Source organism: Mesoplodon bidens (assembly GCF_964165515.1).
Source record: "Mesoplodon bidens genome assembly, chromosome: 20".
NCBI classification, from domain to species: domain Eukaryota; kingdom Metazoa; phylum Chordata; class Mammalia; order Artiodactyla; family Ziphiidae; genus Mesoplodon; species Mesoplodon bidens.
The window spans coordinates 32,245,358-32,271,599 of record NC_138181.1 but is presented as its reverse complement, the minus strand read 5'-3'; the positions used below and the strand labels follow the sequence as shown (position 1 = coordinate 32,271,599).

The 26,242-nt window shown below is 38.9% G+C and overlaps 1 protein-coding gene across 1 annotated transcript in view; it reads left to right on the top strand.

The window, feature by feature from the left end:
• CSMD1 (CUB and Sushi multiple domains 1) overlaps positions 1 to 26,242 on the top strand; it is a gene marked incomplete at its 3' end in the record, with an annotated part of 1,732,394 nt that overhangs the window by 1,333,677 nt on the left and 372,475 nt on the right. Inside the window, exon 12 of the mRNA XM_081220901.1 lies at positions 7,981 to 8,093. Within this exon, the coding sequence (XP_081077027.1) occupies positions 7,981 to 8,093 (113 nt within the window). The remainder of the gene's footprint in view (positions 1 to 7,980; positions 8,094 to 26,242) is intronic.

Genomic DNA, 26,242 nt, shown 5'->3' with positions numbered 1-26,242 from the left:
CTGTTCACCATAGTGGCTGTATCCATTTACATTCCCACCAACAGTGCAAGAGGGTTCCCTTTTCTCTACACCCTCTCTAGCATTTATTATTTGTAGATTTTTTGATGATGGCCATTCTGCCTGGTATGAGGTGATGCTTCATTGTAGTTTTGATTTGCATTTCTGTAATGATTAGCTATGTTGAGCCTCTTTTCATGTACCTCTTGGCCAGCTGTATATCTTCCTTGGTGAAATGTCTGTTTAGGTTTTCCGCCCATTTTTTTAATTCAGTTGGGGTTTTTTTTGATATTGAGCTGCACGAGCTGCTTGTATATTTTGGAGATTAATCCTTTGTCAGTTGCTTCATTTGCAAATATTTTCTCCCATTCTGAGGGTTGTCTTTTCGTCTTGTTTATGGTTTCCTTTGCTTTGCAAAAGCTTTTAAGTTTCATTAGGTCCCATTTGTTTATTTTTGTTTTTATTTCCATTTCCGTAGGAGGTGGGTCAAAAAGGATCTTGCTGTGATTCATGTCATAGAGTGTTCTGCCTATGTTTTCCTCTAAGAGTTTTATAGTGTCTGGCCTTACATTTAGGTCTGTAATCCATTTTGAATTTATTCTTGTTTATGGTGTGAGGGAGTTTTCTAATTTCATTCTTTTACATGTAGCTGTCCAGTTATCCCAGCATCACTTATTGAAGAGGCTGTGTTTTCTCCATTGTATATTCTTGCCTCCTTTATCAAAGATAAGGTGATCATATGTGTGTGGGTTTGTCTCTGGGCTTTCTATCCTGTTGCATTGATCTATATTTCGTTTTTTGTGCCAGTACCATACTGTCTTGATTACTGTAGCTTTGTGGTATAGTCTGAAGTCAGGGAGCCTGATTCCTCCAGCTCTGTTTTTCTTTCTCAAGATTGCTTTGGCTATTCGTGGTCTTTCGTGTTTCCATACAAATTGTGAAATTTTTGGTTCTAGTTCTGTGAAGAATGTCATTGGTAGTTTGATAGGGATTGCATTGAATCTGTAGACTGCTTTGGGGAGTATAATCATTTTCACAATATTGATTCTTCCAATCCAAGTACATGGTATATCTCTCCAACTCTTTGTATCATGTTTAGTTTCTTTCATCGGTGTCTTATAGATTTCTGCATACAGGTCTTTTGTCTCCCTAGGTAGTTTTATTCCTAGGTATTTTATTCTTTTTGTTGCAGTGGTAAATGGGAGTGTTTCTTTAATTTCTCTTTCAGATTTTTCATCATTAGTGTATAGGAATACAAGAGATTTCTGTGCATTAATTTTGTATCCTGCTGCTTTACCAAATTCATTGATTAGCTCTAGTAGTTTTCTGGTGGCATCTTTAGGGTTCTCTATGTGAAGTATCATGTCATCTGCAAACAGTGACAGTTTTACTTCTTCTTTTCCAATTTGGATTCCTTTTATTTCATTTTCTTCTCTGATTGCTATGGCTAAAACTTCCAAAACTATGTTGAATAATAGTGCTGAGAGTGGGCAACCTTGTCTTGTTCCTGATCTTAGTGGAAATGGTTTCAGTTTTTCACCAGTGAGAATGATGTTGGCTGTGGTTTGTCATATATTGCCTTTATTATGTTGAGGTAAGTTCCCTCTATGCCCACTTCTGGTGGGTTTTTATCATAAATAGGTGTTGAATTTTGTCAGAAGCTTTTTCTGCATCTGTTGAGGTAATCATATGGTTTTTCTCCTTCAATTTGTTAATATGGTTTATCACATTGATTGATTGCGTATACCCCACTTGATCTTGATGTATGAACCTTTTAATGTGCTGTTGAATTCTGTTTGCTATTATTTTGTTTGGATTTTGCATCTATGTTCATCAGTAATATTGGCCTGTAGTTTTTGTTTTTTGTGACATCTTTGTTTGATTTTGGTATCAGAGTGATAGTGGTCTCATAGAATGAGTTTGGGAGTGTTCCTCCCTCTGCATAATTTTGGAAATGTTTGAGAAGGATGGGTGTTAGCTCTTCTCTAAACTTTTGATAGAATTCGCCTGTGAAACCATCAGGTCCTGGGCTTTTGTTCGTTGGAAGATTTTTAATTTCAATTTCACAGTTTCAGTTTCAGTGCTTGTGGTTGGTCTGTTTATATTTTCTTATTTATTTATTTTTTTTTGCGGTACGCAGGCCTCTCACTCTTGTGGCCTCTCCCGTTGTGGAGCACAGGCTCTGGATGCACAGGCTCAGCGGCCATGGCTCACGGGCCCAGCCGCTCCGTGGCATGTGGGATCTTCCCAGATCGGGGCATGAACCTGTGTCCCCTGCATCGGCAGGCAGACTCTCAACCACTGCGCCACCAGGGAAGCCCTGTTTATATTTTCTATTTCTTCCTGGTTCAGTCTTGGAAGGTTGTGCTTTTCTAAGAATTTGTCCATTTCTTCCAGGTTGTCCATTTTATTGCCATATAGTTGCTTGTAATAATCTCTCATGATCCCTTGTATTTCTTCAGTGTAAGTTGCTACTTCTTTTTCATTTCTAATTCTATTGATTTGAGTCTTCTCCCTTTTTTTCTTGATGAGTCTGGCTAATGGTTTATCAGTTTTGTTTGTCTTCTCAAAGAACCAGCTTTTAATTTTATTGATCTCTGCTATCGTTTCCTTCATTTCTTTTTCATTTATTTCTGATCTGATTTTATGATTTCTTTCCTTCTTCTAACCTTGGTTTTTTTTGTTCTTTCTCTAATTGCTTTAGTTGTAAGTTTAGGTTGTTTATTTGAGATGTTTCTTGTTTCCTGAGGTAGGATTGTATTGCTATAAACTTCCCTCTTAGAACTGCTTTTGCTGCATCCCATAGGTTTTGGGTTGTCGTGTTTTCATTGTCATTTGCTTGCAGGAATTTTTTGATTTCCTGTTTGATTTCTTCAGTGGTCTCTCGGTTGTTTAGTAGTGTATTGTTTAGCCTCCACGTGTTTGTATTTTTTACAGATTTTTTTCCTGTAATTGATAGCTAGTCCCATAGCGCTGTGGTCGGAAAAGATACTTGATACAATTTCAATATTCTTAAATTTACCAAAGCTTGAATTGTGACCCAAGATATGATCTATCCTGGAGAATGTTCCACGAGCACTTGAGAAGAAAGTGTATTCTTTGGTTTTTGGATGGAATGTCCTATAAATATCAACTAAGTCCATCTTGTTTAATGTCATTTAAACCTTGTGTTTCCTTATTTATATTCATTTTGGATGATCTGTCCATTAATGAAAGTGGGGTGTTAAAGTCCCCTACTATTATTGTGTTACTGTTGATTTCCCCTTTTATGGCTGTTAGCATTTGCCTTATGTATTGAAGTGTTCCTATGTTGGGTGCATAAATATTTACAATTGTTATATCTTTTTCTTTGATCAATCCCTTGATCATTATGTAGTTTCCTTCGTCTCTTGTAATAGTCTTTCTTTTAAAGTCTATTTTGTCTGATATGAGAATTGCTACTCCAGCTTTCTTTTGATTTCCATTTGCATGGAATATCATTTTCCATCCTCTCACTTTCAGTCTGTATGTGTCCCTTGGTCTGAAGTGGGTCTCTTGTAGACAGCATATATATGGGTCTTGTTTTTTATCCATTCAGCTACTCTATGTCTTTTGGTTGGAGCATTTAATCCATTTACATTTAAGGTAGTTATTGATATGTATGTTCCTATTACCATTTTCTTAATTGTTTTGGGTTTGTTATTGTAGGTCTTTTCCTTCTCTTGTGTTTCCTGCCTAGAGAAGTCCCTTTAGCATTTGTTGTAAAGTTGGTTTGGTGGCGCTGAATTCCTTTAGCTTTTGCTTGTCTGTAAAGGTTTTAATTTCTCTGTCAAATCTGAATGAGATCCTTTCTGGGTAGAGTAACTTGGTTGTAGGTTTTTCCCTTCCATCACTCTAAATATGTCCTGCCACTCCCTTCTGGCTTGCAACGTTTCTGCTGAAGGATCAGCTGTTAACCTTATGGGGATTCCCTTGTATGTTATTTGTTGCTTTTTCCTTGCTGCTTTTAAAATTTTTACTTTGTATTTAATTTTTGATAGTTTGATTAGTATGTGTCTTGGCGTGTTTCTCCTTGGATTTATTCTGTATGGGACTCTCTGCGCTTCCTGGACTTGATTGACTATTTCCTTTCCCATATTAGGGAAGTTTTCAACTGTAATCTCTTCAAATATTTTCTCAGGCCCTTTCTTTTTCTTTTCTTCTCTGGGACCCCTATAATTCGAATGTTGGTGCATTTAATGTTTTCCCAGAGGTCTCTGAGACTATCCTCAATTCTTTTCATTCTTTTTTGTTTATGCTGCTCTGTGGTAGTTATTTCCACTATTTTATCTTCCAGGTCACTTATCCGTTCTTCTGCCTCAGTTATTCTGCTACTGATTCCTTTAGAGAATTCCATTTATTGTGTTGTTCATCATTGTTTGTTTGCTCTTTAGTTCTTGTAGGTCCTTGCTAACCATTTCTTGTAATTTCTCCGTTCTATTTACAAGGTTTTGGATCATCTTTACTATCATTACTCTGAATTCTTTTTCATGTAGACTACCTATTTCCTCTTCATTTCTTTGGTGTGGTGGGTTTTTACCTTGCTCCTTCATCTGCTGTGTGTTTCTCTGTCTTCTCATTTTGCTTAACTTACAGTGTTTGGGGTCTCCTTTTTGCAGGCTGCAGGTTTGTATTTCCCATTGCTTTTGGTGTCTGCCCCCAGTGGGTAAGGTTGGTTCAGTGGGTTGTGTAGGCTTCCTGGTGGAGGGGACTGATGCCTGTGTTCTGGTGGGTGAGGCTGGATCTTGTCTTTCTGGTGGGCTGGAGTGCATCCGGTGGTGTGTTTTGGGGTATCTGTGACCTTATTATGATTTTAGGCAGCCTCTCTGCTAATGGGTGGGGTTGTGTTCCTGTCTTGCTAGTTGTTTGGCATAGGGTGTCCAGCAGTGTAGCTTGCTGTTCATTGAGTGGAACTGGGTCTTAGCGTTGAGATGGAAATCTCTGGGTGAGCTTTCACTGTTTGATAATACGTGGAGCTGTGAGGTCTCTGGTAGACCCGTGTCCTGAACTTGGCTCTCCCACCTCAGAGGCTCAGGCCTGACACCCGGCCGGAGCACCAAGACCCTGTGAGAAAAGGGAGAAAATAAATAAATAAATAAATAAATAAAATAATAAAATAAAATAGTTATTAAAATAAAAAATAAAACAATTAATAAAAATAGAAAAATTAAAAAGTAATTTAAAAAAGAAAGAAAGAAAGAAGAGAGCAACCAAACCAAAAAAAGCAAATCCAATGATAACAAGCACTAAAAACTATACAAAAAAAAACCATGGACAGACAGAAACCTAGGACAAATGGTAAAAGTAAAGCTATACCGACAAAATCACACAAAGAAGCATACACATACACACTCACAAAAAAAGAAAAAAAAGGAAAAAATAATATATATATATAAAAAAAGGAAGAGAGCAACTAAATAAATAAACAAATCTACCAATGATAATAAGCTCTAAATGCTACACTAAGATAAACATAAAACCAGAAACAAATTACATGCAGAAAGCAAACCCCAAGTCTGCAGTTGTTCCCAAAGTCCACCACCTCGCTTTTGTGATGATTTGTTTTCTATTCAGGTATTCCAGTGATGCAGGGTACATCAAGTTGATGGTGGAGATTTAATCCGCTGCTCCTGAGGCTGCTGGGAGAGATTTCCCTTTTTCTTCTTTGTTCGCACAGCTCCCAGGGTTCAGCTTTGGATTTGGCCCCGCCCCTGCGTGTAGGTTGCCTGAGGGCGTGTGTTCTTTGCCTAGACAGGATGGGGTTAAAGGAGCCGCTGAATCGGGGGCTCTGGCTAACTCAGGCGGGGGGGAGGGAGGGGCAAGGAGTGCGGGGCGAGCCTGCGGCGGCAGAGGCCAGCGTGACGTTGCACCAGCCTGAGGCGCGCCGTGCGCTCTCCCGGGGAAGTTGTCCCTGGATCACGGGACCCTGTCAGTGGCGGGCTGCACAGGCTCCCAGTAGGGGAGGTGTGGATAGTGACCTGTGCTCGCACACAGGCTTCTTGGTGGCGGCAGCAGCAGCCTTAGTGTTTTGTGCCTGTCTCTGGGGTCCGCGCTGATAGCCGCGGCTCATGCCTGTCTCTGTAGCTCCTTTTAGCAGCGCTCTTAATCCTCTCTCCTCGTGCACCCAAAACAGTGGTTTCATGGCTCTTCGGCAGCTCCGGGCTTTTTCCGGGACCCCCTCCTGGCTAGCTGTGTGCACTAGCCCCCTTCAGGCTGTGTTCACGCAGCCAACCCCAGTCCTCTCCGTGGGATCTGACCTCCGAAGTCCGAGCCTCAGCTCCCAGCCCCTGCCTGTCCCGGCGGGTGAGCAGACAAGCCTGTCAGGCTGGTGAGTGCTGGTCGGCACCAATCCTCTGTGTGGGAATTTCTCCGCTTTGCCCTCTGCACCCCTGTGGCTGCGCTCTCCTCTGTGGCTCCGAAGCTTTCCCCCCGCCGCCCACCCCCTTTCCCCCCCGAAGGGGCTTCCTAGTGCGTGGAAACTTTTCCTCCTTCACATCTCCCTCCCCATGGGTCAGGTCCCGTCCCTATTCTTTTGTCTCTGTTTTTTTTTTCTTTTTTCTTTTGCCCTACCCAGGTACGTGGGGAGTTTCTTGCCTTTTGGGAGGTCTGAGGTCTTCTGCCAGCGTTCAGTGGGTGTTCTGTAGGAGCTGTTCCACATGTAGATGTATTTTTGATGTATTTGTGGGGAGGAAGGTGATCTCCACACCTTACTCCTCTGCCATCTTGAAGGCCCCCCCCCCGGCTGTTTTGTTAATACACAACAAATGCTTCACTGAAAATTCCATTCGCTGTAACCTGGACTTTAATATGCAGCTGGAAAGTTCCATACATTTGCCAAATCTGTCTCTGCTGTGCATGCAGTTCTCCTTGTCAATATTCTTGTAATGTGTGGTTAACTTTGTTTTCCTATGTGTGTGTGTGTGTATTTATATCCAAACTTTATTTAGAGTAGTTTTAAATTTGAGCAAAACTAAGAGGGAGGTACAGAGATATACCCCCTGCCTGCACACATGCACAGCCTCCTCATTATTAATATCCCCCACCAAATGGTGCAACTTTTTACCAAGGATGAACCTGTGTTAACACCTCATCATCACCCAAAGTTCCTGGTTTATATTAGGGTTCACTCTTGATGTTGCAGTCTATGGGTTTGGACAAATGTATAATGACATGTATCCATCATTACAGTATCATACAAAGTATTTTCATTGCCCTAAAAATCCTCTGTGCTCCACCTATTCATCCCTCCCACTTCCCAACCCATCAACCACTGATTTTTTTTTTGCTGTCTCCATAGTTTCACCTTTTCTAGAATGTCCTAGGGTTGCAGTCATCCTGTAGTGGCCTTTTCAGATTGGTTTCTTTCACTTAGTGCATTTACATTTCCTCCATGTCATTTCATGGCCTGATGGCTCATTTCCTTTCACTGCTAAAGAAGATTCCATCCTATGATATAATTTTTGTGGTAAAGGTACATGATAATTCCAGACTGTGTAACCCAAGCATTACGTGAATGAACCAGAACTTTTCTTAGCTTAGACATGCTTTCCTATTAATGATGTGATGTTATATCACCGCACAGCAGTAAGGCACATAGGGTGACCAACCCTCCCAGTTTGTCCAGTGCTGCCCCAGTTTTAGCACTGACAGTCCTGCACCCAGAGAAGAACTTCAGTGTCAGTTAAATGGGAGGGTTGCTCACCCTAAGTCGATTTTTAAAATCAAAGATACAAATTCACAGTTATAATATAGATTAATTACTGTAAAAGGCCAAGATACTATGATTCAAGTATGAATATGAATTACAAATGGCTATAGATTCTTTGAAGGAGGGTCTTGCTATCTATATATATCTATATCTATGGCTTGTCTGTTTAAGCAGCAGGATTCCCCCCACGCCTTGAAGGTAAAAGTGGAGATATTTGGTGCCTTAAACAATGGTTTTGACATTTCTTTTCTCTGCAGACTCACTGGATCCAGTGTTCCTGACCTTATTGTGAGTATGAGCAACCAGATGTGGCTACATCTACAGTCCGATGACAGCATTGCCTCGCCTGGATTTAAAGCTGTTTACCAAGGTATGGCCCGAACACACTTAGCAGCGTTTAAAACCAGCTTTCCTGCAGGGAGCCAGGACGATTTTCTATGTGTTAGATGTAAATAAAACTGACAAGTCAGAACAATGTTTAAAAATAAGGACTAATTATTTGCAACTTCCGTAATTAAAGTTCTACTTATAGCTGGTTTTTGCGAGGGAGAAACGTTAACTTCTTGAAAGTTTGGCTCGCCGTTACTGTGGCAAAACGAAGAGTGAGATCAAGTATAACATGTAAGCCAGGAAATGTGTTCACACTTGTCGATCTTGGCATTTTAGCTCTTCCTGAGGGAAGTTGTTATGCTTATAACTAAGGGAAGCATTTTGAACAAAGTATGAATTTGAGTGGCATCAACTCAGTGAAGTTTATTATATACATCCTCAGGTACAAATGTGTGGGTTTCTAATGGAAGACAGGGAAATCTAGACAGAGTAGGAAAAAATCTACTAAGTACTTGTATAGGACAAAAATAACCTTGCTTTGAGAGTTATGAGTTATGCTTGCTCTGGAGAAGAGAATGCTCCTTCAGGGAAGTTGGCTTCGTCTCTGAGTCACAAGATGATGAGGAGCCGCCACCCCAGTGAACCGTTTGCCGTGGTGAAGTAGCTGCTGTGCGGGTGACCAGGGCCCCGGGCTCTGTGTCCTGCCTCTTTAAACAGCCTCACCGGACTGTTCCACCTATATTGTTTCCTCTGGAGCTCCTAGGAAACACATCTTTTAACCGGAGCATATTGATTGGTATTTCTTAAAACGTTTTTTAATTATGAAAAACTTCAAAATGCAAACAGAAGTAGGAAGAATAATATAATGAACCTGAGATAACCAACATTTACAAACTTTTTTGCAAGACTCCCAGATAGTCTGCTGTTGACTCGAGTACTGACTGTACATGCGGGACACAGCTGCCCCATCCATGTGTTCCTCTAGATTGTCAGCCTCTGCTCAGCCCTGCCCTTCCTCAAGTGTCCTACATCTTTTGGGAAATCAATGATACTTCCTTCTACTAGACATTCCCAAAAGGTTCCAGGCTCACAGGCAAACCTTTATAAAATGACTACATCTTAAAAAAAATGAATTTCTTCCTTCCTATTCCCACCAAAAAAAAAGAAAACCCTGTCCCACTGCCACCCTCACAAAAACAAAATCGACAAACTGCCCAGGTTTTCAGAGGTTTAGTTCACATAACCCCCTTCTTGTGCACCTTGGTTCTGAAGGTGACAGTGCAGCAGCCAGGCTAGCCCTCTCCTGTCTTTCGGGCACACCATGATCCATGGGTCAGTGTCTCTGGATCGCTAGAAAGGGTGAAGAACTGAGAATGAAACAAGGTAGAAGGGGAATCTGAGACTGGAATATGAAGAATAAAAATGACCTTCATGATCTTCCAACCTCAGGGCACCTAGAAGAGCTGTCAGGAGACACATCTGTTTTAACTGGCAAAAACACACACACACAAGAACACACAGACCGTTTAACTTAACGAGCTGTACTTTCATGTTCTCTATGTCAGTAATTAAATAGTTTTGACTCAAGAAACATTTAAGGAGGCTTGTGAGCATGCCAAATTCTTCCTTGGGGGTTATGCAAAAGCAAAATGGTGATGGATCACTGCTTGTATTTTCAGATTAGACCCTTCATATATTTGGCTAAAAGAAATAAATTGTTCTTCTGTGCCCAAAGATGAAATGTGTCCCCAGATATGATACAATGAAGTTACTAATACTAACAATGTTTTATAAATTATTATATAAAACTACTTATTTATGAAACTTAAAATATATATTTAAGTTGCCATTTTACATATTCTGGCATACTTTCAATAAACCACAACTAATTTGAAGTGATTTTCAGTAAGATTCAAAAGAACATATTCTCATCTTGAATTCAAGTTATAGTCATGAGAAGTCTTTTCTGAATCTTTTTTTTTTGCGGTACGCGGGCCTCTCACTGTTGTGGCCTCTCCCGTTGCGGAGCGCAGGCTCAGCAGCCATGGCTCACGGGCCCAGCCGCTCCGCGGCATGTGGGATCCTCCCGGACTGGGGCATGAACCCGTGTCCCCTGCATCAGCAGGCTGACTCTCAACCACTGTGCCACCAGGGAAGCCCCCAGAATCATTTTATACAATCTTACAAATACCTTTGCACTAATAGTTGATCAAAATTACCAGGACAATTTTAAACAGACAATTTTTTTTTCTCACACACACACACACACACTGTATTTTATTTTTACAAGAGATAAATAAATTGATACCAAGCATTGTAAACGGATGACCACAACAAAAGCAACAATGATTGCAATTACCAAACACGAAACACACTCATACTATGTCAAAATATTGACATTCAGTCCAGTAATCCTCCACTGTAACAGCTCCTTTACTTTGCAGTGAAAATTGATTTGTATATTTTTTGCCTCTGAGTCCTTCTGGGATTTTTTTTTAAATTCAAACACAAAGTCACAAAAATTATAATCATCCTCGTCAGTTCACTCAGTCCCATGTAATTAATTTTTTTTCATCTTGATCTTTTGTTAGCACTTTTATGAATTCATCAGTTTTCCATTAGAGTTCTGAAAATGCTTATTCATTCAGTTCAGCAGTATAGTCAGTTACCAGAAAAATGTACTTGTCAGAGTCTATTCCATGAATTCCTTGAAGATGAAACCCTTTTATAGGAACATTTTTGCAAAAGCATCAGAGTACACCCAGAACTCTCTGTAAATGACAAAAGACTTAAAAATGACCACGATTTTTAGATTTGATGAAAGTTCATAATAATGCAATTGACAAGGAAATTTAGTTATCTCTGAGATATACATTTTACAGTAATAACTAGAATTATGACTTATAACATTATACCAGAACATATAAGATTTTTAGAAATTTCATGTAATGTCTGAAACATTTATGTTAACATATTTCCATACAAATAACCCAAAGAAAGTTTAGTATTAGTTGTTTTGTTTGTTTGTTTGTATACTGCAGGTTCTTAGTAGTCATCAATTTTATACACATCAGTGTATACATGTCAATCCCAATCGCCCAATTCAGCACACCACCATCCCCACCGCTCTGCAGTTTTCCCCCTTTGGTGCCCATACGTTTGTTCTCTACATCTGTGTCTCAACTTCTACCCTGCAAACAGGTTCATCTGTACCATTTTTCTAGGTTCCACATACATGCGTTAATATACGATATTTGTTTTTCTCTTTCTGACTTACTTCACTCTGTATGACAGTCTCTAGGTCCATCCACGTCTCAACGAATGACCCAATTTCGTTCCTTTTTATGGCTGAGTAATATTCCATTGTATATATGTACCACATCTTCTTTATCCATTCCTCTGTCGATGGGCATTTAGGTTGCTTCCATGACCTGGCTATTGTAAATAGTGCTACAGTGAACATTAGGGTGCATGTGTCTTTTAGAATTATGGTTTTCTCTGGGTATATGCCCAATAGTGGGATTGCTGGATCATATGATAATTCTATTTTTAGTTTATTAAGGAACCTCCATACTGTTCCCCATTGTGGCTGTATCAATTTACAATCTCACCAACAGTGCAAGAGGGTTCCCTTTTCTCCACACCCTCTCCAGCATTTGTTGTTTGTAGATTTTCTGATGATGCCCATTCTAACTGGTGTGAAGTGATACCTCATTGAAGTTTTGATTTGAATTTCTCTAATAATTAGTGATATTGAGCAGCTTTTCATGTGCTTCTTGGCCATCTGTGTGTCTTATTTGGAGAAATGTCTATTTAGGTCTTCTGCCCATTTTTGGATTGGGTTGTTTGTTTTTTTCAATATTGAGCTGCATGAGCTGTTTATATATTTTGGAGATTAATCCTTTGTCCGTTGATTCGTTTGCGAACATTTTCTCCCGTTCTGAGGGCTGTCTTTTCGTCTTGTTCATGGTTTCCTTTGCTATGTGAAAGCTTTGAAGTTTCATTAGGTCCCACTTGTTTATTTTTGTTTTTATTTCCATTACTCTAGAAGATGGATCAAAAAAGATCTTGCTGTGATTTATGTCACAGAGTGTTCTTCCTATGTTTTACTCTAAGAGTTTTATAGTGTCCGGTCTTACATTTAGGTCTCGAATCCTTTTTGAGTTTATTTCTGTGTATGGTGTTAGGGAGTGTCCTAATTTCATTCTTTTACATGTAGCTGTCCAGTTATCCTGGCACCACTTATTGAAGAGACTGTCTTTTCTCCATTTGTGTATCTTTGCCTCCTTTGTCATAGATTAGCTGACCATTGGTGCATAGGTTTATCTCTGGGATATCTATCTTGTTCCATTGATCTGTGTTTCTGTTTTTGTGCCAGTACCATATTGTCTTGATTACTGTAGCTTTGTAGTATAGTCTGAAGTCAGGGAGTCTGATTCCTCCAGCTGTGTTTTTTTCCCTCAAGACTGCTTTGGCTATTTGGGGTCTTTTGTGTCTCCATACAAATTTTAAGATGATTTGTTCTAGTTCCATAAAAAATGTCACTGGTAACTTGATAGGGATTGCATTGAATCTGTAGATTGCTTTTGTAGTATAGTCATTTTCACAATATTGATTCTTCCAATCCAAGAACATGGTATATCTCTCCATCTGTTGGTATCATCTTTCATTTCTTTCATCAGTGTCTTATAGTTTTCTGCATAAAGGTCTTTTGTCTCCCTAGGTAGGTTTATTCCTAGGTATTTTATTCTTTTTGTTGCAGTGGTAAATGGGAGTGTTTCCTTAATTTCTCTTCCAGATTTTTCATCATTAGTGTATAGGAATACAAGAGATTTCTGTGCATTAACTTTGTATCCTGCAACTTTACCAAATTCATTGATTAGCTCTAGTAGTTTTCTGGTGGCATCTTTAGGATTCTCTATGTATAGTATCATGTCATCTGCAAACAGTGACAGCTTTACTTCTTTTCCAGTTTGTATTCCTTTTATTTCTTTTTCTTCTCTGATCGCCGTGGCTAGGACTTCCAAAACTATGTTGAATAATACTGGTGAGAGTGGGCATCTTTGTCTCGTTCCTGATCTTAGAGGAAATGCTTTCAGTTTTTCACCAGTGAGAATGATGTTTGCTGTGGGTTTGTCGTATATGGCCTTTATTATGTTGAGGTAGGTTCCCTCTATGCCCAATTTCTGGAGAGTTTTCATCATAAATGGGTGTTGAATTTTGTCAAAAGCTTTTTCTGCATCTATTGAGATGATCACATGGTTTTTATTCTTCAATTTGTTAATATGGTTTATCACATTGATTGATTTGCATATATTGAAGAATGCTTTCATCCCTGGGATAAATCCCACTTGATCATGGTGTATGATCCTTTTAATGTGTTGTTGGATTCTGTTTGCTAGTATTTTGTTGAGGATTTTTGCATCTGTATTCATCAGTGATATTGGTCTGTAATTTTCTTTTTTTATAGTAGCTTTGTCTGGTTTTGGTATCAGGGTGACGTTGGCCTCATAGAATGAGTTTGGGAGTGTTCCTTCCTCTGCAATTTTTTGGAAGAGTTTGAGAAGGATGGGTGTTAGCTCTTCTCTAAATGTTTGATAGAATTCACCTGTGAAGCCATCTGGTCCTAGACTTTTGTTTGTTGGAAGATTTTTAATCACAGTTTCAATTTCATTACTTGTGATTGGTCTGTTCATATTTTCTGTTTCTTCCTGGTTCAGTCTTGGAAGGTTATACCTTTGTAAGAATTTGTCCATTTCTTCCAGGTTGTCCATTTTATTGGCATAGAGTTGCTTGTAGTAGTCTCTTAGGATGCTTTGTATTTCTGCGGTGTCTGTTGTAACTTCTCCTTTTTCATTTCTAATTTTATTGATTTGAGTCCTCTCCCTCTTTTTCTTCATGAGTCTGGCTAATGGTTTATCAATTTTATTTATCTTCTTAAAGAAGAACCAGCTTTTAGTTTTGTTGATCTTTGCTATTGTTTTCTTTGTTTCTGTTTCATTTATTTCTGCTCTGATCTTTATGATTTCTTTCCTTGTTCTAACTTTGGGTTTTGTTTGTTCTTCTTTCTCTAGTTCCTTTAGGTTTAAGGTTAGATTGTTTACTTGAGATTTTTCTTGTTTCTTGAGGTAGCCTTGTATAGCTATAAGCTTCCCTCTTAGAACTGCTTTTGCTGCATCCCATAGGTTTTGGATTGTCATGTTCTCATTGTAATTTGTCTGTAGGTATTTTCTGATTTCCTCTTTGATTTCTTCAGTGATCTCTTGGTTATTTAGTAACATATTGTTTAGCCTCCATGTGTTTGTGTTTTTTATGGTTTTTTCCCTGTAATTCATTTCTAATCTCATAGCATTATGGTCAGAAAAGATGATTGATATGATTTCAGTTTTCTTAAATTTACTGAGGCTTGATTTGTGACCCAAGATGTGATCTATCCTGGAGAATGTTCCGTGTGCACTTGAGAAGAAAGTGTAATCTGCTGTTTTGGATGGAATGTCCTATAAATATCAATTAAATCTTTCTGGTCTATTGTGTCATTTAAAGCTTCTGTTTCCTTATTTATTTTCATTTTGGATGATCTGTCTAGTGGTGTAAGTGAGGTGTTAAAGTCTCCCACTATTATTGTGTTACTGTCGATTTCCTCTTTTTTAGCTGTTAGCAGTTGCCTTATGTATTGAGGTGCTCCTATGTCGGGTGCATATGTATTTATAATTGTTATATCTTCTTCTTGGATTGATACCTTGATCATTATGTAGTGTCCTTCCTTGTCTTTTGTAACATTGTTTATTTTAAAGTCTATTTTATCTGATATGAGTATAGCTACTCCAGCTTTCTTTTGATTTCCATTTGCATGGAATATCTTTTTTCATCCCCTCACTTTCAGTCTGTTTGTGTCCCTAGGTCTGAAGTGGGTCTCTTGTAGACAGCATATATGTGGGTCTTGTTTTTGTATCCATTCAGCAAGCCTGTGTCTTTTGGTTGGAGCATTTAATCTATTCACGTTTAAGGTAATTATCGATATGTATGTTCTTATGACCATTTTCTAAATTGTTTTGAGTTTGTTTTTGTAGATCCTTTTCTTCTCTTGTATTTCCCACTTAGAGAAGTTCCTTTAGCATTTGTTGTAGAGCTGGTTTGGTGGTGCTGAATTCTCTTAGCTTTTGCTTGTCTAAAGCTTTTGATTTCTGCATCGAATCTGAATGATATCCTTGCAGGGTAGAGTAATCTTGGTTGTAGGTCCTCCTCTTTGATCACTTTAAGTATATCATGCCACTCCTTTCTGGTTTGTAGAGTTTCTGCTGAGAAATCAGCTGTTAACCTTATGGGTGTTCCCTTGTATGTTATTTTTCATTTTTCCCTTGCTGCTTTCAATAATTTTTCTTTGTCTTTAATTTTTGCCAATTTGATTACTATGAGTCTTGGCGTGTTTCTCCTTGGGTTTATCCTGTATGGGACTTGCTGCGCTTCCTGGACTTGGGTGGCTATTTCCTTTCCCATGTTAGGGAAGTTTTCGACTATAATGTCTTCAAGTATTTTCTCTGGTCCCCTCTCTCTCTCTTCTCCTTCTGGGACCCCTATAATGTGAATGTTGTTGTGTTTAATGTTGTCCCAGAGGTCTCTTAGGCTGTCTTCATTTCTTTTCATTCTTTTTTCTTTATTCTGTTCCGCAGCAGTGAATTCCACCATTCTGTCCTCCAGGTCACTTATCCATTCTTCTGCCTCAGTTATTCTGCTATTGATTTCTTCTAGTGTAGTTTTCATTTCAGTTATTGCATTGTTCATCTCTGTTTGTTCTTTAATTCTTCCAGGTCTTTGTTAAACATTTCTTGCATCTTCTTGATCTTTGCCTCCATTCTTTTTCTGACGTCCTGGATCATCTTCACTCTCATTATTCTGAATTCTTCTTCTGGAAGGTTGCCTATCTCCACTTCATTTAGTTGTTTTTCTGGGGTTTTATCTTGTTCCTTCATCTGGTACATAGACCTCTGCCTTTTCATCTTGTCTATCTTTCTGTGAATGTGGTTTTTCTTCCACAGGCTGCAGAATTGTAGTTCTTCTTGCTTCTGCTGTCTGCCCTCTGGTGGATGAAGCTATCTAAGAGGCTTGTGTAAGTTTCCTGATGTGAGGGACTGGTAACAGACAATTTTTAAACAGAGAATTTTTACTGACACACACAAGATCTATGATTTGAAAGAAACGGCTCATGATAAACTATAATCTAAGAAAATATACAGTAAGAATTCAGAATAAAACATTAATATATGTTCCATATAACTTTTTAAAAAAATTAATTAATTTTTGTTTTTGGCTGCTTTGGGTCTTTGTTGCTGTGTGCAGGCTTTCTGTAGTTATGGTGAGTGGGGGCTACTCTTTGTTGTGGTGCACGGGCTTCTCATTGAGGTGGCTTCTCTTGTTGTGGAGCACGGACCCTAGGAGCATAGGCTTCATTCATTGTGGCATGCTGGCTCAGTAGTTGTGCCTTGCGGGCTCTAGAGTGCAGGCTCAGTAGTTTCGGCGCATGGGCTTCATTGCTCTGTGGCATGTGGGATCTTCCCGGACCAGGGATCGAACCCATGTCCCCTGCATTGGCAGGCGGATTCTTAACCACTGTGCCACTAGGGAAGTCCCCACATAATTATTTAAATTGTCAAAACTTTAGATACTTTCCTTAAGTTTCAGAATTCTAAGGAAGTAACAAATTTAAAAGAACAGTAATACAATAAAATTGGTGGTTATTTTATTTGGATTATTTTACTGTAGGGGAACTGTTACAAAGAAAGAAATAATTTGTAAGTTATTGTCAGGAAAAATTAGGAAAGTGACATGGGAGGAGATGCAGTTGATTATTACCCTGTGGATATTGAAGACTTTTGCATCTATTAGCAATTTTGTTTCAGTGTTGCTAACGGTCTATATATGCATTTTCTTTGAATTCTCCTTCAAAACAGTTTGTTAAATATCTTACTGGTTTCTTCATTAATTACAGAATTCATTGAAATCTTTGACATGACAGATGTGTGCGTACATAAGTGAAAATGAAAGAAATATTAATCTGGAGAGCTGGGATTTTATTTTCTTCAGTTTTACTTTGTGAATTTGAATAAAGAAACAGTATGCTCTTGTCTTCTCAGTGTCCACTGTAGGGTAGTCAGGAGCTGAAAAAAAAGCAGCTAGTGGTTACTGCACACCAAGCCAATGAGGCAGGTAATTAAAAGCGTCTCCCAATGTCAAAACAATAAAGACGGTAGGTGGTGGTGTCATGAGTCCAACAGTGAAGGCAGCCTAACAGGGCCACACCCTTGACTTGTGGGATGAAGGATAATAGTCACAGTGTTGAAAAGTCCTGTGGTGAAGAGGGGGCTCCACAGGAGTGTCCTTAGATACAAAGTGTGAAAGACTCCTCCTTGCTGGAGACATGGGCTGCGATGGGCACTTCATGACTCTTTTTTAATAAGAAATGCTACGAGAAAAAATGGTATTTACATCCCATGCAAAGATTAGGACTTGAATGCACAGATAATTGCTGAATACTTCTGACATTTGGGTTTTTAGAGTTGACCTTTAATTGAACTTCTACATGACTGTGCCTTATTTAAGAAAGTACAGCAGAGATATAATCCTTACCACATGACCTGCACTTGCTACTGCTTTTGGTAGAATCTAAATGCACTGTGAAATACCAGACACTTCCCAACAGGGCAAATGACAGTAAATTAAGTCATGCAGTTTGAAGACACATATCATACAGACTAGGATAAAGACTCGAGAGAGGAGCATCTTTCCCAAATTGAGGATCCTTAACTACTAAGGGATGTCAGTCTTCTCAATTACAATACAAATATTCTTCCAAATGTCCTGTTTCAGTTTGATGACCATACAGCATTCATTATAATCACATTGACTTCTAATTAGTAGTCTGTTAACAGTCTCGATAGCCTATTAGTGGCTACAACCTAAGATGTCATGGAAATGTGGATGGCTGTCAATCCTTGAGAAACTGCCAGTTCAAAGCCATTTATTATTTTTGACAGAAAAATATTCTGTAGTTAAAAAGATAATTCAAACAAGGACTAATATAAGATTTGAGAACTTCAAAAATTGAGAGAATATAATATATCAAAAGAAGACATCCTATGGACCTAGAGATTGTCATACTAAGTGAAGTAAGCCAGAAAAAGACAAATATCATATGATATCACTTATATGTGGAATCTAAAAGAAAAAGATACAAATAAACTTATTTACAAAACAAAAGTAGAGTCACAGATGTGGAAAACAAACTTATGGTTATGAAAAGGGAAAGGGGGAGGAAGAGATAAATTAGGAGATTGGGATTAACATATACACACTACTATGTACAAAATAGATGAACAACAAAGACCTACTGTATAGCACATGGAACTATACTCAATATTTTATATATTATATACATACATATAACTGAATCACTGTGCTGTACACCTGAAACTAACATGACATTGTAAATCAACTATACGTCAATAAAGAAATAAAGTAAAATAAATAAATTAATTTAAAAAAAGAAGACATTCTTGAAACTGGTATTTCCAGAGTGCTATATTAAGCTATCAATTGGAGATAAAATAAAAACCATTTGTAAAGGTGAGCATCAAATACATAAATAATTACACTATTTGATTGAAAATATTGTTGTGTATTGTATTATCAGAAAATATATACAGCTGATACTTACACATGGTTTCACTTTCTAGATTTTGATATTGCGTGATTTTAACTAACACCACTGATAGTTAAGCATACAGGCTCTGAAGCCAGAGTACCCAGGGTCCTCACTCTGCCACTTAGCTGGGCAAGCTGTTTAAACTCTCTGTGTGTCAGACTCCTCATTTTTCTAAAAAGGGAGAAAATAATAATGACACCGATTTCATTAGTATGTTGTAAAAATCAATTGACCTAAAATGTGGAAAGCACGTAGAGTAAGAAATGCTAACTATTATTTGCATATGCATTTTCCTCTTTTAATTTTGAGTTTATTCTACAAATAAGAATTTTTTATTGCTTATAGTAAAATATGTAAGAATTGTAAGTGCCCCTTCCAGGTTACTTCCTCCAGGCAACAGCTCTCAATATTTCCTTGTGTGTCCTTCCAGAATTTTCAATACATACAACACCAAACCTGAAGTCATGCTTTGTCTCTTGGCTTATAAACACTAGACGAACTTTGATGGACAAGAAATGTCACACCATCTTATTTTAAAATCAATTTGAATTTCTTTCAGAGACACCATCCTAACCAAGAGGCAGTAAATTTAATCTTGGTTGTGACCGGAGGGGCCCCACGTCAGCCCTTTCCTTCCTGTCCACCCCCATCTCACCAAGATGTTGAAAATTCCCCGAGCATTGTGGGGATACAGAACGTTTGGGGGTCCTCAGAGCTTTGAGTCATGCTTGTTACTTTGACACTTTGGGCACGGTCGTCTCTCACAGAAGCTCCCTAGTGAGCCCTGCACTGGCAGCCTTCCCTCCCCAGGGGCACGGTGGTGTTGAAGCAGCCTCTTGGGGATGATGGGTCGGGAGAACTCTGGGTCCACGCCACCCACCTGTGGACCCGCATCACCAGGCTGTCAGTCTTGGGTGCCTCTGGGTTTCTCCATTTGCTTCCACCTCTGTCACCTCCCCCCAGGTTGCCTAGGGAGCATATGTACTCACTCAGCTTAGTCTTTTAAGGAAGAGTTTGTGATACAGCAGCTGGGGCAGAGAAGCACAGAGGAAGGCTTGGCTGTGCTTGGTAATCACAAGGTGTGGAAGGGTGAGCAGAGAAACACTCAGAAACTAAAATACAAATGTAATCACTGTGGAGAGCTCAAGGCCAGCGGAAGGAAAATAAACATATAAATTATCTTGCTAGACTTGTGTTTGTATGTATTTATGTAATTTATATATGTTTACATATACATATATACATACATCTGTGTATATAAATATATTTATATATGGAGGGAGAGAATATGCTGACAGTTAAGAAAATTATTGGCAAATATTTTGCAAAGTTTAAAAAATGGGAATTCTTTAGGGAGATATGTCATACATCTAAGAAAGCGATCAAAGAGAGGTGAGTTTTATTTGTTTAAAACCTTTTTACATATGAAAATATTTAATTCAAAATAATCTACTCAAAACCCCAAAAGGTAAAAAATATGATGTAAATAATTATAATATAGCTGTATAAGCAGTACTATTCATCTAGTAAATAAACTGTATAAAAACCTAATATGTGTATATAATATACAATTGTTATATATTATATAATTGCATATAATATATATAATTCATAAATATATAAATCATATATAATTCATATGTATATGTCATATATGTAACTCACATATATGTATAATATATATGTAATAGAATGATATATATAGAAAGCTAACCCGCTTAGTGCATAGTTTTTCTACTTTATATTTCAAAATTCCTATCGTATGTAAGGTAAATACTGAGGTAAATACAAATTTTGTAAACCAATCTTACATTTAATAATACAAACGGATTCTTGTTAAAATATTATAATAATGTAATAGAGCTTGAGATTATATACATTTAAAATAACATACATTTTATATTACAGCAGATTGTTTTTATTCAATAGAAGAGAAAGGAAAACAAAATCTCAATTCAGTGGTGGGCTTTCCACAACCACTGTCTCTTCTAGCACTGAGGAAGGTTAACAAGAAGCAAGCACATAACGTCTGGATAGTCAAACAAATACGAGTTTGCAATGCTGGCGGCCCTGCATTTTTATGGCTTCACTCTCTATAGTTAAGTGGGTTAACTTTGGATCATTTTTTGTCACAAAAATAACGTTCAGTTAGACTTCATTACACATGTGGATGAACTGATTTCCACAAATCATGTTTTATGTAATTTACCATAGCTATTTAAATTTTAGCAGGGGGTAAATTAGAGGGAATGTTCCCTGTGATGTGCTGCTGTGTGGTAAAACGACCTATTTTAGGCTCATGCTAAGAATTGTTTCAATAGAAGTTGAGCTCAACAATACTGTTTGATACCAGAAACAGAATTGTCTCCTAGGTCCTGTGAACACACTGATAAGGGAGTGGTAAAGATCAGTTTAGGTGTCTCAGTCTGTAATCTGTGATCCCAGGTGTTCGTAATGCACTGAAGAGGGGGAAATATGATCTAGTTCAGAGAACAGCATCTCTTCTCCATTCTTGGTGGACAGCATTGCTGCTACAGTATCAAGGTTGTTTAATCTTTGAGATACTTGTGATGGTTAATTTTATGGGTCAGCTTGACTGGCCACAGGGTGCCCAAACATTTTGTCAAACACTATTCTGGGTGTGTCTGCAGGGCTGTTTCTGGATGAGGTTAACATTTGAAAGGGTGGACTGAGTAAAACAGATCAGCCTCCCCAGTGTGGGTAGGCCTCATCCAATCAGTTGAAGGTCTGAATAGAGCCACAGGCTAAGTGAAGAAAAGTTGCTCTCTCTGCCTGTCTTTGAGCTAGAACATTGGGCATCTCCTGCCTTTGATCTCAGATTTGGACTGGAACTTACACCACTGGCTCTCTTGGGTCTGGACACCTCAGTTGCCATAATCATGTAAGCCAATTCCTTATAATAAATTAATTTCAATAGATAGGTAGGTAGGTAGATAGATAGATATTTAGATAGATAGATAGATAGAGTTGGAGGTGGATGTGGGGATAGAGACATAGAGACAGAGATAAAGATAGAAATATCCTATTGGTTCTGTTTCTCTGAAGAACCCTGGCCAGCACACTATTTCTCTACTCAAATGGTTGGATTTGCCCCAGCTGCTAGGCACAGACCCTTCCTGGCCCTCTGTGTGAGTAATTGCACATTTAAAAGGGATCCAACTGGAGTTGAAGGTGCAGTGTGTGTGTGACCACTGAACAGAGGAAATCCCACTGGTCCACACAGAAAGTGAGCCCATGGCCCTGGCCTTGTAGCCTGAAGCTGATACTCAGACAAGGTCAGGCAGGAACATGCCTGCCAATAACAGAGTGATGCCTAAAACCCTAAAGACGAAGTAAAGTCGTGTGAAATAGCTTCATGTAAACTTTTGTTTTAATTTTGTGCAAAATCCAAGTTGAACCCACCAAGGATTTATAATGTGTATTTTCTTTTTCACAACTGATACGGTCTGGTATCTAAAGTGTATTTAAAAATGTTTTCAAAGACCTGATTTAAATCTATGACAAATTAACCTTTGTGCTGGATGCTGACTCTGAGCTGGATTTGTTTGGGAGGGTGTATGAGGGGAGCACTTGGAAATACCTGCAAGGAAGAGAAGGAAACAGAATGGGGCAGAGGGAGGAGCTGAGCAGTGTGCAGGTACGCCTGGTACCCTGGCCGGACCCAGGGAAACCTCGGAGCTGGGACAGCCCTTCAGAGTTTTCCCAAGCTGAAGCAGGAGGGCGGGGCTGGTACCATTAGCCATTGATGAGGGCTGCCCCCAGGGAGCGGGCACAACCCTGTTTGACGTGATTCCTGGAGAGGGATGGAGCTGTGAGCTCCAGCAGCTGAGAGGCTGAGTGCCTTGATTCTGAAGCAGGGACGTGGGTGGTACCCAGAGGTCCACTGCCCCACACACCATCACTTCTCCCAACCTGGGCACGACTTCTCTAGGATTCTAACTGGCCTCTTTTCCTAGAAAAACGTACAATAACTCATGGCCATTTTTTGGCTTCCGTCTCTGCTGGTCTAGGTGGCTCCCCTAATGCCAGAGGGATGATTTCTGCACAAATTCCCAAGGTGCCTGCGGTTAGACCTTTTACGGGTATCATCTGCTTCTCACTCTGCATGCGGGTTCAGGTCAGCCGGGGCCCTTGGTAAGGTACAGGACAGTGGTGTGTAAGGTCTGTGGTTCTGTGATGCTGAGGCTGCATCGCGGGGACGTTTCTGTGAGAAGGAGCAGGTATACAACTCCTGGAAAGTCCGTCACAGGATCTGTGCCCCACGGGTGCCAGCAGACGGAGTGTGTTAACACCTTTCTCCTGTCTTCCCATTCCGTTCTCTGCCTGGTGACTGAATGACCTTCCATACCTGCACCTGGCCTGCCCTCCACATGGCCCAAGCACAGCAGATGAGATAAAATCCTCATCCTCTCCAGACGGCTGCCTCTCTGCACTGAGCTGAGGGCACGCTTGTACCTTGCACGTCACGCCCTTTCTCCCATCCATGCTTGTGTGATTCTTTTCCTTGAGGGTGCCCAAACACTCTCTCTACCCAGGAATGTCCTCCCTGTCCATCAAGACCCATCTTGAGTGTGGTCCACGGGCAGAGGCTTTTCCCTGGACAACTGCTTCCATTGTTTCTAGCAGCTCTTGGTCACATCTCCCTTTTAGCCGAGATGACATTTTTAATAGTTAGCCCTTGAGAACAGAGACCGATTTTATTCAGCTTTCTATCTCCAGGTTATCCCAGGGTACATGGTGTCTTCATCTGGTGAGCAATAAACTATAACTGACAGAATAAAATCACTTCGGGTTTGGAGAACTCATCCACCCCATGAGTACTTACTTGTCTTCCACCAGGTGCCAGCTTGGTTCTCTCAGTGTTGAACTGCAGCTCTTCCGGGAACTTGCCTTTTAGAATCAAGAGAAAAGATAATTTTAGTTTCAGTAATGATAAGCAAATGAGGAAAATAGAATAAAGTAGATACTTTATACAAATATATAGAGTGTAAAATATGCTGTATTTCTAATTCAATATATTGTTTAATACATTCACACTTGTTTTATTAACTTGATCTTATAACTGTGCAAATGAGTTGAAAATAGGCATTACTTACTTTTTAGTCTTTAAAAAAATTTTTTTTTCTCTCGAATATATCTGCAATGTTTAAATTCTTGGTTGTCATATTCTTGCTGGGTTATTTTTCATTTGTTAGTTTGTTTTCATTTTTACTATTGCAAAAGGAGTCATGTGTAAGTGGGTATTTGGGGAATGGTTAATTTTGAACATTTACTGTGTAATATTTATATATGTTATATATACACATTATATATGTAATGTTTATGTATATGTTTATATATATATAATATCTGAAAATGTTGAGACTAAACTACTATTATTTGCTAGGAATAAGTAGTGATTTATTGAATTTTTTCTAGTAGGTATTTTTTTCTCCAAGAATAGAAGAGTGAGAGCGTGACTGGGTTTATGTTGAGCATATAAGTGAACTTCTCGATCAGAGGCTCACTAGACGCTGACAGTGGAATCAGCAGTCAGTTTGCGTGGAGCTGACCCTGTTGAGAGTTGCCCAGTTTTATTAGTCAGTTTTGAACTATGCAGTATTTTTTTGTGTGTGCTAAAAACAGGAGTTATAAGAGAAATTCTTACAGTTTGTAGAAACTACTCCATGGATGTGTGCTGCTTCTAACAATCCTGGTTGCCTCCTTTGGGTTGTTAATTCTGTAGTTTATACATTTAACTGCAAAAAACCAAAACCTCATTTTAAGACATTACTTTATAGACAGTAAGAGTCATATAAAGATCTTAGAGTGAGTTTAAAGAAGGAAAAGAAAACCATGATTATATTGCGACTTTAGCTTTGCAAAGCTCTTCTAGAGAATATTTATATATTATTCTTATAAATGAGCAGCAAAGTAATGTGTGTAAAAACGAATGTAGCAAAATTAGAAAAATGGCATCTCAGCTAAAAGATCTCTCATTTCAACATTATTAGAAGCCTCTTCATCAGATGGCTCTCTTTCATTTTACCAAGATTACTAGTAGAGGTGAATATAAAAATTAAATCTGTATAATAACTCTTGGGTATGAATTTTCTCAGAGCTCTGGTTAATGAAATTAAAAAATTATATAAGCCGTATTATAATAGAGAAGTTATGTTTAGAAAGCAAAACATACTGATAATTTGGTTAGACGTTTAAATTTAAACCATTTAATAGCCTGACATATTAATAATTGAATGTTTGAGGCTGAAATCATCTGGTTCTATTTGTTTGCTGTTTTCTTCTGTTTGCTTCTGAATCTTCCAAACTGACCCAACCCATGTTCAGTTGTTCTACCTACAGACTAATAGTATTAACATAGGATATTATTAACACAAAATAAAAAAAACCAAACACATGACAGCAACAAAACTACCTACTAGAATAGTGTTGAGTTTAAGATAATTCCTCGTTCTTTTGTTGGATGGGTAAGTGGTTTTAAGATATGCGAACACTCACGACCGGCCGTGTTGTATCAGGAGCACCATTTACTCCAAAATTCTATTTTTTTCCCTGAGTTCCATGTCATGAGTGAATTATAAATACTGTCTCCTTTTCATAACGTGGGATCAGCCATTATTAAATATTTAAATACATCCGCATGGAGGAGCTGGTAGAGCAGGTGGTGCAGCGCGAGCGCATGAAAGGCTAATGTAGAAGTCTGACATTTAAATTCTAGGTTTAGGGGCCCCTCAGCTGTGGCTGCATCCCAATCTCCCCTCTTAAAATTGATCCTCACAGATTAGGCTTCACTCTCACAGTAACCTGAGTTAGGGCATCGTGGAAGTGATCTGGGGTTCAGGGCTCTCTGAGGCAATTGCTGCAGACTTGCTGGGAGACAGTTCCCATCTGTGTCTTCGTGTTGGGAGAATGACATGCTGTGAGTGGTGTTCCTCATGGACAAAAGAGGGTGAGGAGTAACCGAAACTAAGGGGGACCTCTAGGTGACATGTTTAGCTCTCTAGGTAAAATGAAGTGGCTGTATTTTTTTTCTAGCCACCTTTGCTGCCTTCCTGCTTCTCCTGTATCCTGAATGTTTGACTAACAACATACCCTGACCTCCTCACCACTTGGATTCTAGAGTCAGATGCAATGGGACTTCCCTGGCGGTCCAGTGGTTAAGACTTCGTGTTTCCACTGCAGAGGGTGCGGGTTCAACCCCTGGTCCGGGAACTAAGATCCCACATGCTGTGTGGTGTGGCCAAAAGATAAAAAAATTTTTTTTAATTATAAAAAAAAGATACAGTGGGATCCATGTGGCCACAAAGTCATATATCCCTTTGTTCTTCAATTTCCCCACAATCTGTGTTTTTTTTTTCTTCCATATTCCTGCTTCCTTTAGAATTTTAATGACCTCAGAAAGTCTACTTTTGGAGTCCTAGGTGGAATTACTAAAGTGTGTTGATTTGAAAATGGATCACATTTTGCAT